Genomic DNA, 20,710 nt, shown 5'->3' with positions numbered 1-20,710 from the left:
CTGCAGTAACATTGTTGGAACCATCACTTGCAGATCAAGTTCATTGGACGGGACTCCATGTAATTTCACATGACTGAGAAGTTCAGTTGCATAATGCACTGATGCTGTTCTTTGAAGATGGTGTTGTTGTTGTTGTTGTTGTTGTGATCTTCAGTCCTGAGACTGGTTTGATGCAGCTCTCCATGCTACCCTATCCTGTGCAAGCTTCTTCATCTCCCAGTACTTACTGCAACCTACATCCTTCTGAAACTGCTTAGTGTATTCATCTCTTGTTCTCCCTCTATGATTTTTACCCTCCATGCTGCCCTCCAATGCTAAATTTGTGATCCCTTGATGCCTCAGAACATGTCCTACCAACCGGTCCCTTCTTCTTGTCAACTTGTACCACAAACTTGTCTTCTCTCCTATTCTATTCAATACCTCCTCATTAATTATGTGATACACCCATCTAATCTTCAGCATTCTTCTGTATCACCACATTTTGAAAGCTTCTATTCTCTTCTTGTCCAAACTATTTATCGTCCATGTTTCACTTCCATACATGGCTACACTCCATACAAATACTTTCAGAAACGACTTCCTGACACTTAAATCTATACTCGATGTTAACAAATTTCTCTTCTTCAGAAACGCTTTCCTTGCCATTGCCAGTCTACATTTTATATCATCTCTACTTCAACCATCATCAGTTATTTTGCTCCCCAAATATCAAAATTCCTTTACTACTTTAAGTGTCTCATTTCCTAATCTAATTCCCTCAGCATCACCCGACTTAATTTGACTACATTCCATTATACTCACTTTGTTTGTGTTGATGTTCATCTTATATCCTCCTTTCAAGACACTGTCCATTCCATTCAACTGCACTTCCAAGTCCTTTGCTGTCTCTGACAGAATTACAATGTCATCGGTGAACCTCAAAGTTTTTATTTCTACTCCATGGATTTTAATACCTACTCCAAATTTTTCTTTTGTTTCCTTTACTGCTTGCTTAATATACAGATTGAATAACATCGGGGAGAGGCTACAACCCTGTCTCACTCCCTTCCCAACCACTGCTTCCCTTTCATGCTCCTCGACTCTTATAACTGCCATCTGCTTTCTGTACAAATTGTAAATAGCCTTTCGCTCCCTGTATTAATACCCCTGCCACCTTTAGAATTTGAAGCTTTCTCCAGGTCTACAAATGCTAGAAACGTACGTTTGTCTTTTCTTAATCTTTCTTCTAAGATAAGTCGTTCCAATATTTCTGCAGAATCCAAACTGATCTTCCCCGAGGTCAGCTTCTACCAGTTTTTCCATTCGTCTGTAAAGAATACACGTTAGTATTTTGCAGCTGTGACTTATTAAACTGATAGTTCAGTAATTTTCATATCTGTCAACACCTGCTTTCTTTGGGATTGGAATTATTATATTCTTCTTGAAGTCTGACAGCATTTCGCCTGTCTCATACATCTTAATCTCCAGATGGTAGAGTTTTGTCAGGACTGGCTCTCCCAAGGCTGTCAGTAGTCCTAATGGAATGTTGTCTACTCCCGGGGCTTTGTTTCAATTCAGGTCTTTCAGTGCTCTGTCAAACTCTTCACGCAGTATCGTATCTCCCATTTTATCCTCAGCTACATTCTCTTCCATTTCCATAATATTGTCCTCTAGTACATCACCCTTGTATAGACCCTCTATATACTCCTTCCGCCTTTCTGCTTTCCCTTCTTTGCTTAGAACTGGGTTTCCATCTGAGCTCTTGATATTCAAGCAAGTTGTTCTCTTTACTCCAAAGGTCTCTTTAATTCTCTTGTAGGCAGTATCTATTTACCCCTAGTGAGATAAGCCTCTACATCCTTAAATTTGTCCTCTAGCCATCCCTGCTTAGCCATTTTGCACTTCCTGTTGATCTCATTTTTGAGACGTTTGTATTCCTTTTTGCCTGCTTCATTTACTGCATTTTTATATTTTCTCCTTTCATCAATTAAATTCAATATTTCTTTTGTTACCCATGGATTTCTACTAGCCCTCATCTTTTTACCTACTTGATCCTCTGCTGCCTTCACTACTTCATCCCTCAAAGCTACCCATTCTTCTTCTACTGTATTTATTTCCCCCATTCATGTCAGTTGTTCCTTTATGCTCTCCTTGAAACTCTGTACAACCTCTGGTTTAGTCAGTTTATCCAGCTCCCATTTCCTTAAATTCCAACCTTTTTGCAGTTTTCTTCAGTTTTAATCTACAGTTCATAACCAATAGATTGTGGTCAGAGTCCATATCTGCCCCTGGAAATGTCTTACAATTTAAAACCTGGTTCCTAAGTCTCTGTCTTACCATTATATAATCTATCTGATACCTTCTAGTATCTCCAGGATTCTTCCATGTATACAACCTTCTTTTATGATTCTTGAACCAAGTGTTAGCTATGATTAAGTTATGCTCTGTGCAAAATTCTACCAAACGGCTTCCTCTTTCATTTCTTACCCCCAATCCGTATTCACCGACTATGTTTCCTTCTCTCCCTTTTCCTACTGACGAATTCCAGTCACCCATGACTATTAAATTTTTGTCTCCCCTCACTACCTGAATAATTTCTTTTATCTCATCATACATTTCATCAATTTCTTCATCATCTGCAGAGCTAGTTGGCATATAAACTTGTACTACTGTAGTAGGCATGGGCTTCATGTCTATCTTGGTCACAATAATGCGTACACTATGCTGTTTGTAGTAGCTTACCCGCACTCCTATTTCTTTATTCATTATTGAACCTACTCCTGCAGTACCCCTATTTGATTTTGTATTTATAACCCTGTATTCACCTGACCAAAAGTCTTGTTCCTCCTGCCGCTGAACTTCACTAATTCCCACTATATCTAACTTTAACCTATCCATTTCCCTTTTTAAATTTTCTAACCTACCTGCCCGATTAAGGGATCTGACATTCAACACTCCGATCCGTAGAACGCCAGTTTTCTTTCTCCTGATAACGACATGCTCTTGAGTAGTCCCCGCCCGGAGATCCAAATGGGGGACTATTTTACCTCCAGAATATTTTACCCAAGAGGATGCCATCATCATTTAACCATACAGTAAAGCTGCATGCCCTTGGGAAAAATTACGGCTGTAGTTTCCCCTTGCTTTCAGCTGTTCACAGTACCAGCACAGCAAGGCTGTTTTGGTTAGTGTTACAAGGCCAGATCAAGATGGTATCAACGGACAAATAATAAATTTTCAATGATATAGTTAATGACTATAAAGTTGTCTGTTAATGAAGTTCATATTATCAGTGTAAATCATATCATATTTTTAAGGAAGAATGGTTCTTTTACAAGGCTATTAGCAATGTAGTTCTCAAGCTCAAGATCAGTTCACGGTTATAGCACAATTCAAGAAACAAGACACAAATACAGTTCTCCGTTGTTCTACTGCACTGATGGCTGTCTTGCTGACTCCATCATTGAAGAGAAAATCAATGTACAGCACTTATTTGCTTCACTTAAATTAATACACTGGAGTGGTACAGCAGTGCAGTCAGATTTTACATAAAATTCACATTATTTGATGTTATTAATAATATATACACATCAGCCAGCTCTACTGAGAATTTCATCAGTGGAGTATAAGGAGCCACCAATAAATCCATTAGGCTCAAACTCATATTTATTAGTAGTTAAATTTTTTATAACTGCTGGAAAAGTATTAGAAATATGTGCTCCTAAATAATGGACATATGTCAGGGCAAAAAGTAAGTGACTTTAAATCTTTCTCAAAATTATTCTTATTTCTAATATTGATTCCATGGCATGGAATTAACTGTTGGTTTGATAAAGAGATATATTTATTATGTCAAGTTTCAATATGGAATAAATACACTCTAAGAAAAAAAATTATCTGCCATGAATGAATTATCTGAATGCAGCATAAATTGAAAGATATGATTTACATGTACCAACAAACAAATTATTACAATTTAACAAAAATTGGGTGATTCATCCAAGAGAAAGAGCTTCAGAAATAGGACAAAGTCAATAATGCATTGATCCACCTCTTGCCCTTATGCAAAGCCGTAATTTGACTTGAGACAGTTGTTGGATGTCCTCCTGAGGAATATCACGCCAAATTCTATCTAACTAGCATGTTACATTTTGAGGTTACTGGTGGGTTCTGCCTATAATTCTCCAGACATTCTCATTTGGGAAGAGATTACGGGATATTCCTGGCCAAGATAGGGTTTGACAAGCATGAAGACAAGCAGTAGAAACTCCTGCCAAGTGCAGATAGGCATTATCATGCTGAAATGCAAGCTCAGGATAGCTTGCCATTAAGGGCAACAAACTGCACATAGAATATCATTTGCCTACTGCTGTGCTGTAAGGGAGCTGTAAGTGGCAAACAAAGAGGTGCTGGTACAAAAAGAAATGGCACTCTAGATCATCACTTTTTGCTGTCAGGCCATATGGCAGGTGACAGGCATGTTGGCATCCCACCACTGTCACCTGCCATATGACCTGACAACCAGGAGTGATGGGGTGCCATTTCATTTCATACCATGACCCTTTTAATTGTCATCCACAATATCCTTACACTGCAGCAATATGTCAATGATATTCTTTGCCTTGTTTTGTTGCCCTTCATGGTAAGCTGTCCTGCACCTACATTTCAGCAAAATAATGTCCGCTCACACATGGTGAGAGTTTCTACTGCTTGTCTTCATCCATTCCTACCCCTACCTTGGCCAGAATGATCATCAGATCTCTCCGCAACTGAGAAAATTTGTACCATTATGGGCAGGGCCCTCTAACTAGCTCAGGTTTTGACAATCTAATGCACTAATTGGACAGAATTTGGCACATTGTATCTCAGGAGGTCATCCAACAACTCTATCAATCAATGCACAGCTGAATAGCTGCTTGCATATGAGCCAGAGATGGAGCAACATGTTATTGACTTTCTCAATGTGTGAATTTCTTTGTCTTGAACAGGCCTCTGCAGTATGTTCTTGAGCTCACACCACAAAGAATTCATATTGCTTATTTTTGGATTCAGTATTCCATTATCTTGTCTTGATAAGTTGCCCCAAAAAATGATTCTGTATAACATTATAAACTGAAACTAACAAAGTTATTTTTTATGTCACTTACATCTGACAACATCTGCACTGTAAATTAAGATTTGTGTAGGCACTTCAGTAATTATGTTGTATCCTTCTCCTAGCTGAATTTATCTTCAACTTAAAATCTCAAAAATTTAACACTATTACCTTCATCTCTCAGCTTGTCATCATATTTTAGGTATCCACAGCTGGGAAACATATTTGGTGTTCTGAACCGCAATTAGCATATTTTTTCAAAGTTTAGTGACAAAGAATTGGCTAGGAAACATTTATTAATGTCCATGAAAATTTCATCAACCAATCTTTCTAAAGCGATATTTCATTGGATATTTATTAGAATGTTTGTACCATTTGCAAACAAAAGCAAACTTGGAATATGGTCATGTTATTGATGAACAATTATTGATATACATGAAAAAAAATAAGGGTCCTAAGACGGAACATTGTGGGACACACCATTCTAATTAGTTCCCAACTGGATAATTTATGATAGCTTAATACAGGAACCTTTTCTATTGACATCCTTTGTTCCCTGTCTGAGAGATACAAAGAACGTAGCAGTATGAGCTCACTTATCAACATTGCAACCCCTCTAGCCTGGGCGCATCTATGATTCAGTTGGGAAGGGAGCTGTAAAGCCTTGTATTCTCTCCTGAGGCAAGCTGTCTGGCCCACAATTGTTAACTCGTCCTTGATATCTAGGATAGTGACGCTGGGGCTTAGCTGATATCCGAACTGGCCCACACATTTTCTAGTGGGGATAGATTTGGGTATCTTGCTGGTCACAGGACTACATCAGCACCATGCTGCCAATTCACAGAGTCATGTGTCATGTATGAATAATGTTGAAAGATGGTACCACTCTACTGTTGCATGAGAGGTAAGACATGAGGACACAGGAGGTCTGTGGCATATTGTTATGTTGTCAGAATTCCCACAAACACCATTTGCTCAAACCAGGTGGCCCCCCACGCCATGACTCCAGGAGTCCGTGCTTCTCAGTCACTGCAATAATCCAGACATGGACATTTGTATTGCAGTGCTAACAGCATCCTACATATGGGATGATAATTTCCTAGACCAGCTGCTGCTAGTCTCCAGCCAATGGGTAAGGATGCCGTGGAATGCTGCATGGAGTCAATTACTTGTTCTCAGATCGCATTCACAGATGTGAAGGGCCTGCAATATGCTTAGTGCACAATACGGTGATCCTCCCTCGTGATGGTCACATGTGGTCAACTGGGACTTTCATGGTACCTATGCCTGCCCTCATGTTCCTATACACTCCATCACCCACTATCACATTCATATGTTCCACAAATGTAGATATTGCACAATTTGATCAGCCAGTCAAATGGAATCCCACAATGATGCCTCTTTCAAGCTCTGTTGATAATACTTTCCCACTTGATTGTGAGGCATCTCTGTGTCCTCCACAACAATCACTCATTATCTGATACTGTTTGTGTCCTTTCTATATCCTACCATATCTCGTAACAACACTAAACATGAACAAAAATAATGTACTCTCATTGTTGTTCTAGCTGTCATAGAGAATTGCAACTCCATCATTCATACCCACCAATAATGTCAGTATATGAAGTTACATTCACATCTGAGTATGTCTTCTTGGTGCTTTACTTTTTTGTCAGGTAGTGTATTATTTGTAGTTAGATGATTGAAAAGTGAAATTGATATTATCTTTGCCAAAATTATTGAGAATTCTGGCAAAAGTGAAATTGAAAGGAAAATTAGTGCTATTCATTTATCTCCTTTCTTATACAAAGGTTTAACAGCAGCATCTTTCAACCATTCAAGAAATATTGCACTGATAAATGATTTTTCACAAATAACATAATGTTTTACTAAACTTAGAAGAAAATTCTTTAGTTAACCTTGTTGATGTTTTATCATAATTTCTAGAATTTTTTGATTTTAAAGATTTTATGGTTGACATTACTTCTAGTGTAGTAAAGGTCATATTGTTTTACTGAAGTTATTTGTAATGGCTGGTCTGAGACATTCCATGATACCATCTGCTGAACCTGACAACTTCATCTTTCTGTAAAAGGCTCATTAAAATGTTTTGCAAAACTGCACACGTCTGTTACCAATGTATCTTTTACTCTTAATGCTATCTCCTGCTATTCATTTGTGGTTCTATCAGTCTCCTCCTTTGCCTTATCCCGTCTTCTCTTTATTTTGTTATCTGGTGTGACCATTTTTCTCTTAATGCATTTACTTTGGTATCTGTATTACTGTTTCCATTATTGTGCAATAACCTTCAGTATTTTGCAGTATGGTTTTCAGGGATCTATAGCATCAACATCAGATCTGTTTCTGACTGACAGAAACAGTTTCCTTTTTACCTTACAACATACATTTATTTGTTGAATAATTCATGGATTCTTTGTAGACTTTGCCCTAATTTGGATTACTTTGGGAAAGAACACCTTTTAAATAAGGTAAGGACTTTATTACCGGTAAGAAATATGTTGTATTTTTCTTTCATACTGTGAGCACTGTTCACTTCTTCGAAGAGTTTACAAAAACATTAAATTTTTGTTTTACTGACTATCTTCTTGATTGTTGAACATTTTGAACCAACAACTGTTTGAGCTGATGCAGAAGGCCATTATTATTTTGTTCAGTTTCCTTCTCAAATTGAAGGTTTGTTTCAGTCCTAACCTTTCATAAAACTTTATTTCTTTTTGACCTTCCTATACTAAAAAGGTGCTGCTGTGACACTTGTAACTGTGGTATGTTTCATTCATGACAGTGCCACCCTCCTCCTCCCAAGTTTTCTATTAGCCCAGCCTGTTTACCCTTTCCTTTCCTGTTGAAGTAAAGGTCATGCCTTGCATAATTTCATCTACTGACATCATCAGCTGAAATTAATATGTAACCCTGCACCCAAAATAAGCAGCCATTACAACTCTTCTAGTAGAAGAATTTAAATGAGGCCAGTCATGGCAGCTCAGAGCAGATACAAACTAAGCATTGGTATGTCTCAATTCTGATGCAGTCTTTTCAACTTTGAATTATTTTTCACAGTAAAGTTCCCACTGAACAACATATGACAAAAGCTTGTCAGTTTTTAGACTTACCTACTTCTAGTGATTTACATGTAAAAGCATATTCAATGGCTTATCTCACCACAATGATCAAATGTCAAAAATATGCTGTCTATTAAGATTACTTTTTTTTTTTGAGTCATCAGTCTTCTGACTGGTTTGATGCGGCCTACCATGAATTCTCCTCCTGTGACAACATCTAAGAACACATTGACACCGGTGTGTCAGACCCACCATACTTGCTCCGGACACTGCGAGAGGGCTGTACAAGCAATGATCACACGCAAGGCACAGCGGACACACCAGGAACCGCGGTGTTGGCCGTCGAATGGCGCTAGCTGCGCAGCATTTGTGCACCGCCGCCGTCAGTGTCAGCCAGTTTGCCGTGGCATACGGAGCTCTATCGCAGTCTTTAACACTGGTAGCATGCCGCGACAGCGTGGACGTGAACCGTATGTGCAGTTGACGGACTTTGAGCGAGGGCGTATAGTGGGCATGCGGGAGGCCGGGTGGACGTACCGCCGAATTGCTCAACACGTGGGGTGTGAGGTCTCCACAGTACATCGATGTTGTCACCAGTGGTCGGCGGAAGGTGCACGTGCCCGTCGACCTGGGACCGGACCGCAGCGACGCACGGATGCACGCCAAGACCGTAGGATCCTACGCAGTGCCGTAGGGGACCGCACCGCCACTTCCCAGCAAATTAGGGACACTGTTGCTCCTGGGGTATCGGCGAGGACCATTCGCAACCGTCTCCATGAAGCTGGGCTACGGTCCCGCACACCGTTAGGCCGTCTTCCGCTCACGCCCCAACATCGTGCAGCCCGCCTCCAGTGGTGTCGCGACAGGCGTGAATGGAGGGACGAATGGAGACGTGTCGTCTTCAGCGATGAGAGTCGCTTCTGCCTTGGTGCCAATGATGGTCGTATGCGTGTTTGGTGCCGTGCAGGTGAGCGCCACAATCAGGACTGCATACGACCGAGGCACACAGGGCCAACACCCGGCATCATGGTGTGGGAAGCTATCTCCTACACTGGCCGTACACCACTGGTGATCGTCGAGGGGACACTGAATAGTGCACGGTACATCCAAACCGTCATCGAACCCATCGTTCTACCATTCCTAGACCGGCAAGGGAACTTGCTGTTCCAACAGGACAATGCACGTCCGCATGTATCCCGTGCCACCCAACGTGCTCTAGAAGGTATAAGTCAACTACCCTGGCCAGCAAGATCTCCGGATCTGTCCCCCATTGAGCATGTTTGGGACTGGATGAAGCGTCGTCTCACGCGGTCTGCACGTCCAGCACGAACGCTGGTCCAACTGAGGCGCCAGGTGGAAATGGCATGGCAAGCCGTTCCACAGGACTACATCCAGCATCTCTACGATTGTCTCCATGGGAGAATAGCAGCCTGCATTGCTGCGAAAGGTGGATATACACTGTACTAGTGCCGACATTGTGCATGCTCTGTTGCCTGTGTCTATGTGCCTGTGGTTCTGTCAGTGTGATCATGTGATGTATCTGACCCTAGGAATGTGTCAATAAAGTTTCCCCTTCCTGGGACAATGAATTCACGGTGTTCTTATTTCAATTTCCAGGAGTGTACATTGTATCAACCTGTTCATTCTCCTTGTCAGTGTTTTCTAAATATTTCTTTCCTCTCAAATTCTCCAGATAACCTCCTCATTCCTTACCTTATCAGTGCAACTAATTTTCAACCTTCATCTGTAGCACCACATCTCAAATGCTTTGATTCTTTTCTGTTCAGGTTTTCACACAATCTATGTTTCACTACCATATGATGTTATGTTCCAAATGTAAATGGTTCAATGGCTTTAAGCACTATGGGACTTAACAGCTGAGGTCATGTCCCCACCAAATGTACATTCTTATAAATTTCTTCCTCAAATTAAGGCCTATGTTTGATACTAATAGACTTCTCTTGGCCAGGAATGCCCTTTTTGCTGTTGCTAGTCTGCTCTGTCCATCACTGGATATTTTACTGCCTAGGTAGCAGAATTCCTTCATTTGCTTCACGACCAACAATCCTGATTTTTAAGTTTCTGGCTGTTCTCATTTCTGCTAGTTCTCATTACTATTGTCTTTCTTTGATTAACTCTCAGTCCAGTTCTGTACTCAGTAGACTGTTCATTCCATTCAGCAGTTCATGTAATTCTTCTTCACTTTCACTTAAGATAGCAATGTCATAAGTGAATCATATCATTGATATCCTTTCACCTTGAATTTTAATTCCACTCCTGAACATTTCTTTTATTTCCATCATTGCTTCTTCACTGTAGAGATTGAACAGTAGAGGTGAAAGTCTACATCCCTGTCTTACACTCTTTTTTAATCCGCGCCCTTTGTTCTTGTTCATCCACCTTGTTCATCCACTCTTGTTATTCTCTCTTGGCTCTTGTACATATCTCTCCCTATAGCTTATCCTTATTTTTCTCAGAATTTCAAACATCGTACACCATTTTACACTGCTGAACTCTTTTTCCAGGTCAACAAATCCTATGAATGTGTCTTCATTTTTCTTTAGTCTTACTTCCACTATCAACTGCAATGTCAGAATCGCTTCTTGCTGGCTTTACATTTCCTAAAGCAAAACTGATCATCATATAACACATCCTCAATTTTCTTTTCCATCCTTCTGTATATTTTTCTTGTCAGCAACTGAGATACATGAGCTGTTAAGCTGACTGCGTGATAATTCTTGCACTTGTAAGATCTCGCAGTCCTCAGAATTGTGTGGACGATATTTTTCCAAAAGTCTGATGGTGTATTGCCAGACTCATGCATTATACACACCAATGTGAATAGTTGTTTTGTTGCCACTTCCCCCAGTGGTTTTAGAAAATTTGATGGAATGTCATCTATGCCTTCTGCCATATTTGATCTCAAGTTCTCCAAAGCTCTTCTAATTTCCATTTCTAATACTGGATCCCCTATCTATTCTAAATTGACTGCTCATTTCTTCTTCTACCACATTAGACAAATCTTCCCCCTCATAGAGGCCTCCATGTACTCTTTCCACTTATCTGCTGTCTCCTCTGCATTCAACAGTCGAGTTCCTGTGGCACTCTTAATGTTACCATTCTTGCTTTTAATTTCACTGAGGATTTTTTTGACTTTCCTGTATGCTGAATCAGTTCTTCCAACAATAATTTCTTTTCCAATTTCTCCACATTTTTCATGCAACCATTTCGTCTTAGCTTCCTTGCAGTTCCTATTTATTTTATTCCTCAGTGGCTTGTACTTCTGTATCCATGAATTTCCCTGAACGTTTTTGTATTTCCTTCATTCATTGATCAACAAAAGTATTTCTTCTGTTACCCATGGTTTCTTTGCAGTTACCTTCTTTGTACATATGACTTTCTTTCCAACTTCTGTGATTGCCCTTTTTAGTAATGTCTGTTCCTCTTAAACTATACTGCCTACGGAGTTATTCCTTATTGCTGTATCTATAGCCTTAGAGAACTCCAAGGATACCTCGTCATTCCATAGTACTTCAGTATACCACTTCTTTGAGTATTGATTCTTCTTGGCTAATCTCTTAAACTTCATGCTACTCTTCTCAGTACTACATTGTGATCTGTGTCTATATCTGCTCCTGGGTATGCCTTACTAACCAGTATCTTATTTCTGAATCTCTGTCTGATAATGATGTAATCTAACTGAGATCTTCCCATACCACCCAGCGCCCCCCTCCCCCCCCCCCCCCTCCCCCCCACCAAGCGATACAGATAGCCGTACTGTAGGTGCATCCTAATGGAGGGGTATCTGTTGAGAGGCCAGACAAACGTGTGGTTCCTGAAGAGGGGCAGCAGCCTTTTAAGTAGTGGCAGCGGCTACAGTCTGGATGATTGACTGATCTGACCTTGTAACACTAACCAAAATGGCCTTGTTGTGCTGGTACTGCAAATGGCTGAAAGCAAGGGGAAACTACAGCCGTAATTTTTCCCAAGGGCATGCAGCTTTACTGTATGGTTAAATGATGATGGCATCCTCTTGGGTAAAAAATTCCGGAGGTAAAATAGTCCCCCATTCAGATCTCCAGGCGGGGACTACTCAAGAGTACGTCGTTATCAGGAGAAAGAAAACTGGCATTCTACGGATCGGAGCGTGGAATGTCAGATCCCTTAATCGGGCAGGTAGGTTAGAAAATTTAAAAAGGGAAATGGATAGGTTAAAGTTAGATATAGTGGGAATTAGTGAAGTTCAGTGGCAGGAGGAACAAGACTTTTGGTCAGGTGAATACAGTATTATAAATACAAAATCAAATAGGGCTACTGCAGGAGTAGGTTTAACAATGAATAAAAAAGTAGGAATGTGGGTAAGCTACTACAAACAGCATAGTGTACGCATTATTATGGCCAAGATAGACACGAAGCCCATGCCTACTACAGTAGTACAAGTTTATATGCCAACTAGCTCTGCAGATGATGAAGAAATTGATGAAATGTATGATGAGATAAAAGAAATTATTCATGTAATGAAGGGAGACAAAAATTTAATAGTCATGGGTGACTGGGATTCAAGAGTAGGAAAAGGGAGAGAAGGAAACATAGCCCGTGAATATGGATTGGGGGTAAGAAATGAAAGAGGAAGCCGTTTGGTAGAATTTTGCACAGAGCATAACTTAATCATAGCTAACACTTGGTTCAAGAATCATAAAAGAAGGTTGTATACATGGAAGAATCCTGTAGATACTAGAAGGTATCAGATAGATTATATAATGATAAGACAGAGATTTAGGAACCAGGTTTTAAATTGTAAGACATTTCCAGGGGCAGATATGGACTCTGACCACAATCTATTGGTTATGAACTGTAGATTAAAACTGAAGAAACTGCAAAAAGGTGGGAATTTAAGAAGATGGGAGCTGGATAAACTGACTAAACTAGAGGTTGTACAGAGTTTCAAGGAGAGCATAAAGGAACAATTGACAGGAATGGGGGAAAGAAATACAGTAGAAGACGGATGGGTAGCTTTGGGGGATGAAGTAGTGAAGGCAGCAGAGGATCAAGTAGGTAAAAAGATGAGGGCTAGTAGAAATCCTTGGGTAACAGAAGAAATATTGAATTTAATTGATAAAAGGAGAAAATACAAAAATGCAATAAATGAAGCAGGCAAAAAGGAATACAAACGTCTCAAAAATGAGATTGAGAGGAAGTGCAAAATGGCTAAGCAGGGATGGCTAGAGGACAAATGTAAGGATGTAGAGGCTTATCTTACTAGGGGTAAGGAAAATTAAAGAGACCTTTGGAGAAAAAGAGAACCACCTGTATGAATGTCAAGAGCTCAGATGGAAACCCAGTTCTAAGCAAATAAGAAAAAGCAGAAAAGTGGAAGGAGTATATACAGGGTCCATACAAGGGCGATGTACTTGAGGACAATATTATGGAAATGGAAGAGGATGTAGATGAAGATGAAATGGGAGATATGATACTGCAAACTATCAGTTTAATAAGTCACAGCTGCAAAACACTAACACGAATTCTTTACAGACGAATGGTAAAACTGGTAGAAGCCAACCTCGGGGAAGATCAGTTTGGATTCTGCAGAAATATTTGAACACATGAGGCCATACTGACCCTACGACTTATCTTAGAAGATAGATTAAGGAAAGGCTAACCTACGTTTCTAGCATTTGTAGACTTAGAGAAAGCTTTTGACAATATTGACTGGAATACTCTCTTTCAAATTCTGAAGGTGGTAGGGGTAAATTACAGGGAGCGAAAGGCTATTTACTATTTGCACAGAAAGCAGATGGCAGTTATAAGAGTCGAGGGGCATGAAAGGGAAGCAGTGGATAGGAAGGGAGTGAGACAGGGTTGTAGACTCTCCCTGATGTTATTCAATCTGTATATTGAGCAAGCAGTAAAGGAAACAAAAGAAAAATTTGGAGTAGGTATTAAAATCCACGGAGAAGAAATAAAAACTTAGAGGTTCACCGATGGCATTGTAATGCTGTCAGAGACAGCAAAGGGCTTGGAAGTGCAGTTGAATGGAATGGACAGTGTCTTGAAAGGGTGATATAAGATGAACATCAACACAAGCAAAACGAGGATAATGGAATGTAGTCGAGTTAACTCGGGTGATGCTGAGGGAATTAGATGAGGAAATGAGACACTTAAAGTAGTAAAGGAATTTTGATATTTGGGGAGCAAAATAACTGATGATGGTTGAAGTAGAGAAGATATAAAATGCAGACTGGCAATGGCCAGTTGAAGAGATATTTGACTGAGCAGTAGCAGCACCAGATCTGTTAATCCAACAACAATTGGGAAAGCAATGTGCACACGCTACACCCCTCTGTACCACATTTCAGTGACATCATTTGCTGAAGATGACACAGACTGAGAGTCCCATCTGTGGCTAGAACAGTGGTGTTACTTCCATAGTTAACTTCTAGTATTTATATTGGCCCCATAGCTTCTGTAACTGACTATAATTCATGGACATCAACTTCTCTTCAACTGAAATACTTACTCATCACCACTGTACCTACAGCCTCAGGGAATTCCAAACACCTCACTTAAACATCAGCCAATCATCTCAAAACTGAAATGTGAGTCTGTATCTGCTCCTAAGTATGCCTTAAACGCTAATATCTGCTTTCAAAATCTTTTCTCTCTGTTATTTTATCCAGCTGAAGCTTATTGTATCTCCAGATCTTTTTCAGATGTATCTACTCCTCATGTTATATTTGCTCTTCTGGTGATGCTTGAACAGTGGTTTTGCTATAACTATCTGAAATTTATTGCAGAAGTGAGGAATCTCTCTTCTGTTATTCCTATTAGGAGGGTAATTTTCTCCCATGATTATGTCTTATATTATGTTTCCCGCTATGGTGTTCCAGTTCTTAGTGACTGTTAGTTTTTCATCTCCCTTTATGTACTGAACCATCCACTCATTGCCCTCATACAACATGCACCCATCACTTCATTTTCTGGCATTGGATTGATGTTGTTTCTGGTGAGAATAACTCAATCACTAAACTGCTCACAGAAACTCACTCTTTGTCCTACATTCCTATTCATAACAAAGCATACTTCTGTTATAGCATTCCCTGCTGCTCTTAATATTACTCTATATTTGTCTGACTAGATCCTTATTACCTTTCCATTTCACATCACTAACTCCTACCAAATCTGTATACTGTTTTTGCATTTCCCATTCCAGATTTTCTGGTTTTCCTGCTACACTCAGACTTCTGACATCCCACATCCACTAGACAGAGTGTTATCCTTATGTTGATTTTCTAACCATTTTTTTATGATTACCTCCACCTAGTAGCCCCCTCCTGGAAAGCCAGTGCCAATGCAGACATAATCATGACACTTTTTCAGTTACAAACCACATTTCCTGCAGACACACATTATGTGTCTTTCATTCAGTGGTTTCTATTGTCTTGTGCAATGTCTTGCTGTTTTGAATACTCAACAAATGAATCTGGAAGAAGTTTTAATTGTTTAATTTATTTATTTACATGTATTCCATCAATCCATATGGTGGTGTGTTTAACCTGATTGTGGAATGTGTGGTGATGCTGACCAGAGGGGTACAAAGGGCACCAGTATGTTTATAAATTTAACCCTGAATAGTAACACTGATGAGTAAACAATAATAATAATAAATAAAAAAATAAAAAAAATATTCACATGAACCGAAATAAATCATATGAAAGCACATGTCACAGTTACAAAAATGTTTCAATTATGATGCCCTCCAAATAGAGCACTGCCAGGCACTCAAACTTGATGATTCTGCATTGTACTTTGCATTCATTTTTTCAGTGTTAATAGTGATCTTCAAGAAATAAGCAGCAGTTAGTATAATATGTGAAGTAGACATATTATATATTTTTATTCAAGATTTCAGAGCAATTTTTCACTACTTTAACCTTGACTGACTAAAGCACATGTAAACAGAAACATCACCTCACTTTTATATACTGGCATTCATAGACACATACACACAGAAAAGGTACTTATATGAAGACTTTCATTCTTGAAAGTGGTTCTGCTATTGGTAAAGTTCTTATTTATCGTTGCTAAGCAGGCAAAAAGGTAATATAAGTAAAACAGCAATAGTAAGAAAATAATTGCCGCTCATATCTGCTTACCACAAAGAGGTTTATTGTCCTTGTGTGCTCCAATTTGTAATATATATCCCAAAAGAACTCTTTAAAGGCATACCATGGAGGAAAATCTGTCTCATCTGTTAATGTGAGGCTCATATTTAATGGCACACTAAACGTCAATTCTCCTGCATTTGCGAGAAGGAATGCATCAGTTATTAACTTGGCATGTGTTATTTCAGATAGCCTCTGCGAAGACTTATTGGCATGTAGATTTTGCGTGATGAGTCCCCAATTGGTTGGATCATAATTTACAACAAACAGACCTGTAAATTGATAAAACAAAATAAAATAAAATGGTGATTCATTTCAAACGTCTATCTTTCTAAATTATTTATTATGGGGCTGAATAGAGATACGAAAAAGTGACAACAGTTGCAAGTGATAGAAACTGTGATTAACAGCTATGTATTGCAGAATATTTGGAATAGTAAGAGTTTATTGTTGTGTGCCTCTCTATAGTGTGAGGTTAGCTATTATGAATGCAGTGGTGATTTGTAGAGTTTTTTCTAGGAGGTAAACTGGAAGATGGTCTACAAAATCCCAAATAACTAACATAAAATGACTAAGAATGAATAACAAAATAATTCTTTGACCAGGCCATAGGTGTACTGCTGGTTCATAGTGTCCAAAGGGCACAATATTTTGGCGATGAGACGTGTCACCACTGATAGGTGCACTGTTGAAATGAGCTCTGTAGTGTGCATGACCAACTTATATCCCCTCTCACAGTGAGCCATTTCCTCAGTGGTCTGTGCCCACTTTCTTGAGTCAGCGGTCATAGAGACACTAGTGTTGGTATGTGCTCTGTTTGCTTGGTTGCCATATCATTTTGTTTGCTGAGAGTCTTGTTAATTAAACTCAGTGCTGGTTCCTAAACCTTGCTAAGATTATAGCAGCAATCTCAGTTGATGAGATTGCTCCTTGTGTAAATTTCCATGGCCTCTCTAGTGATGCTGTCCCAGTATTTGGAAGTGTGTGCCAAAATACTGGTACGTTCATACACCATCACATGATTCTCAGACAAACAGTGCTCTGTGACTGTTGACTTGGGATACATTAGGTGAGTCTTCCTCTGATGTTGCTGGCAATGATCTTTGATAGTACACACTGTCTGTCCAGTATACATCTTTCCACACTGACGCATAATCTGGTATACACTGGTCTTTCATACACCATGATCATCTTTGACACTTCTTAATAATGTCTGTGTTTTATTTGGTGGGTAAAAGATTGTTTTTACTTGGTGCTTCTTGAGTACGCATCCAGTTTTTTATGATAGTGTGCCAGTGTATACATACAGGCAGTGGCTGCCTCTTCCTCCATGACTTCTTCCATTTCCACAGGTTTTACTGTTGTGGTGGGGTGGAGACCATGCCTAACCTGGCATTCTGGATACCCTTTTTCTTGGAATACAGTTCTGAGGCTTTCCAGCTACTGAGGCAGACTTTCTGTGTCTGAGATGACGTGTGCCCTGTATTCTACTGTTTTTAGTACCCCATTCCTCTGTGAAAGGTGGTGGCAGTTGTCCACATGCAAATAAAGGTCAGTGTGTGTTTTCTTCTGATACACACCAGTGCCTAGGCTACCATCAGCTCTCCTCTTGAGCATGATATCCATGAATGACAATCTTCCTTCTGCTTTGGTCTCCATAGCAAATTTGATGTTAGGCTGTAGGAGCTCAAATGTGTAAGGAAGTCATGGAGTTTGTCCCTTCCATGGGGCCAGATGAAGGAGACGTCATCCACATAATGAAAAAAACATGTGGATTTCCATTTGGATGATGCCAGAGCTTCCTTGTCAAAATACTCCATATAAAAATTCATAATCACAGGCATGATTTGTATTTTCCATTGTACAGATAATACATGGAGGTCAGGACAAGCCTGAAAAGTTGGTGGCCTTCTCATCAAATTTCTGAACAATAAGTTCTAGTGATTTTTGTAGGGGGGTGGGTGGGGGGGGGGGGGGCACACTGTTGGATACCGAAATGATGTCAGAACTTGCCAGGATATCTGAGTCTTTTATCCTGAAGCTACTGATGCATTTTATAAAATCCACAGAATTACTCATGTGACTAGGGCACTTACCCATATAAGAGCTTTGCATTCCCATTAGGTATTTTGCCAGCAAATAGGTAGGTGTAATGATGTTGCTGGCAATGTGGTGCAATGGCACCCCATCTTTCTGGATTTCGGGGAGTCCATAAAATTTTGGCTATACAGGTCCTTGTAACAGTTTCTTGGTGACCCCCTCTGGTAAATCCACATCCCTGACAAGAGCCATCACCTTTTCTTCGCCTTCTTAGTGAGGTCAACATTGATCTTCCTATAGGAGTCATCATCTAGTAGGCCCTGCATCTTCTCAATGTAGTTCTTGTGGGAAAGAACAACAGTAGCATTGCCTTTATCAGCAGGTAAGACAACAATTTCAGGACACACTCTCAGATCCCAAACAGCTACCCTCTCTCTGATGGTAACATCTGTCTTTGTAGGTTTAATTCTAATCAGAGCACAGCAGGTTCACAATGTACTTCTTCAGCTGCTTCAGGTGGTAGTTGCACCACAACATGTTCAACTGCACTGAAGATGTCCATGACTGGTGTGAACTTAGGGTTGGGGCAAAGTTATGTACCTTATCTAGGACTGAAACCACATTGTCACTCAGCTCCATGTCAGTCAGATTGATGACCATTTTGCATGGAATCTACTTTGTCTCAGAGGTGAGAGAATTTTGATATTTGATGTTCTATGACCTTGCTAGACATGGAATCAACTGCCACTTAGGTAACACCATCCATACAGTCCCAGATCAAGGAATTAAAGTGATTAGGAATTAATGTGACTAGATCTTGGGAGTTATACTCAAGGCTTTAGCAGGTGAACTGCACCCTCTCATGTATCAAGGAAAGGCTGGCCCACTTCTTAACATTCCTAGCTGCTGCAGAATCGATGTGTTGCATGACCTTAGCAAAGTTTGGCACAACAAGTTGGGCACAACACTCTTCAGAAATTCAAGAGCACTCAGCAAACGGCATCTTCAGTGGTGCAGTTTGTTGAATTTCTTCATGCTGTGATTCATTTCCTCCCCGTACAGGTATATGATGTGATTCTGCAGTTTCTCCTGGTACATTTGTTAATAGAACAATCCACACATGTACTGCTGGTTCATAGTTATTTTGGTGATCAAACATGCCACCACCAGCAGGTGCACTTATGAACTGAGCTCCTGAGAGTGCATGAACAACTTATATCCTCACCCAACCCTGTGAACCATTCCCTCTGCTATCTGTGGCCGTGGTCATGCATCAGCAGTCATGCAGATGTTAACATCAGTGTCTAGTAGCAGTGAGCTGAGTGCTTTGACCACTCTGGTCACCAGATCATATTGTTTGCTGAGTGTCTTCTTAATTAAACTCAGTGCTGATTCCCAAGCCTTGCTAAGATTATAGCCATGATCTCAGATAATGAAATTGTCCCTGCTGCAAGTTTCTATGTCCTCTCCAAGTATGTGGAAGTTGAGTCGAGATCCTGGTACGTTCATACTCCATAACATGATTCTCAGACAAACAGTGCTCTGTAACCACTGACTTGTTGCAATACATTAGTTGAGTGTACCTCTGGTGTTCTCGGCAGTGATTTTCAACAGTGTGCACTATCTGTCCAATATATGTCTTCCACAATGACACAGAAGCTAGTATTCACCAACTTTCCACAAACTGAGATCATCTCTGATGCTTCCCAATAATGCTCATGTTTTACTGGGTGGGTAAAGAAAGTTTTTACTATGTGCTTCTTCAATATGTGTCCCATTTTCCCCAACAGTGCACCAGTGTATGGTATAAAGGCAGTGGTTCAAACACAGAGAGACTGTCCCATGAGCTGGAACACCTCAGTAGTGTATTCCAAAAAACAGGGATTCCGGATGGCAGATTAGGTGCGCTCTCCACCCCACCACAATAATACAACCTGTGGAGATGGAAGAAGTCACAGAGGAAGAGGTTGCCACTGACAATAGATTATTGACCAACATTCACAAATACTAGTATGGTATGATCATGCATTAATGATGAGTGATGATGGTTCGCAGAAGAAGTTATGACATATGATTAGAGTACTGTACACTACCACATTTTCAGGTGACGCTACCCTGCCATAGGACCAACAGAACATGATAATAAATGAATGATTGGAGCAAACCTTGCATAAAATAGATGAACATTATATGAAGAAGGACTGAACAAGAAAAGGAAAGTACTACTGCAAAACTGAAGAGGAAGAAAAATATAAACTATACAATTCATAATTTATCCTAATTTGAAACTAAAAAACTGGTTGCAGAGTCATGTTTGCAAACAAGAAATATTAGTTTCAAAGAATTTATTCACT

At 39.9% G+C, this 20,710-nt stretch overlaps 1 protein-coding gene across 1 annotated transcript in view; it reads right to left on the bottom strand.

Moving 5' to 3' along the window:
- The window catches only part of LOC124789660 (aminopeptidase Ey-like), a 225,449-nt gene that overhangs the window by 51,816 nt on the left and 152,923 nt on the right, over window positions 1–20,710 (bottom strand). Inside the window, exon 13 of the mRNA XM_047257098.1 lies at window positions 16,308–16,588. Coding sequence (XP_047113054.1) covers window positions 16,308–16,588 — 281 coding nt within the window. The remainder of the gene's footprint in view (window positions 1–16,307; window positions 16,589–20,710) is intronic.

Source organism: Schistocerca piceifrons, chromosome 1 (genome assembly GCF_021461385.2).
Source record: "Schistocerca piceifrons isolate TAMUIC-IGC-003096 chromosome 1, iqSchPice1.1, whole genome shotgun sequence".
NCBI lineage: Eukaryota > Metazoa > Arthropoda > Insecta > Orthoptera > Acrididae > Schistocerca > Schistocerca piceifrons.
The sequence above is the reverse complement of the archived record's forward strand: the minus strand, read 5'-3'. Positions and strand labels throughout refer to the sequence as shown.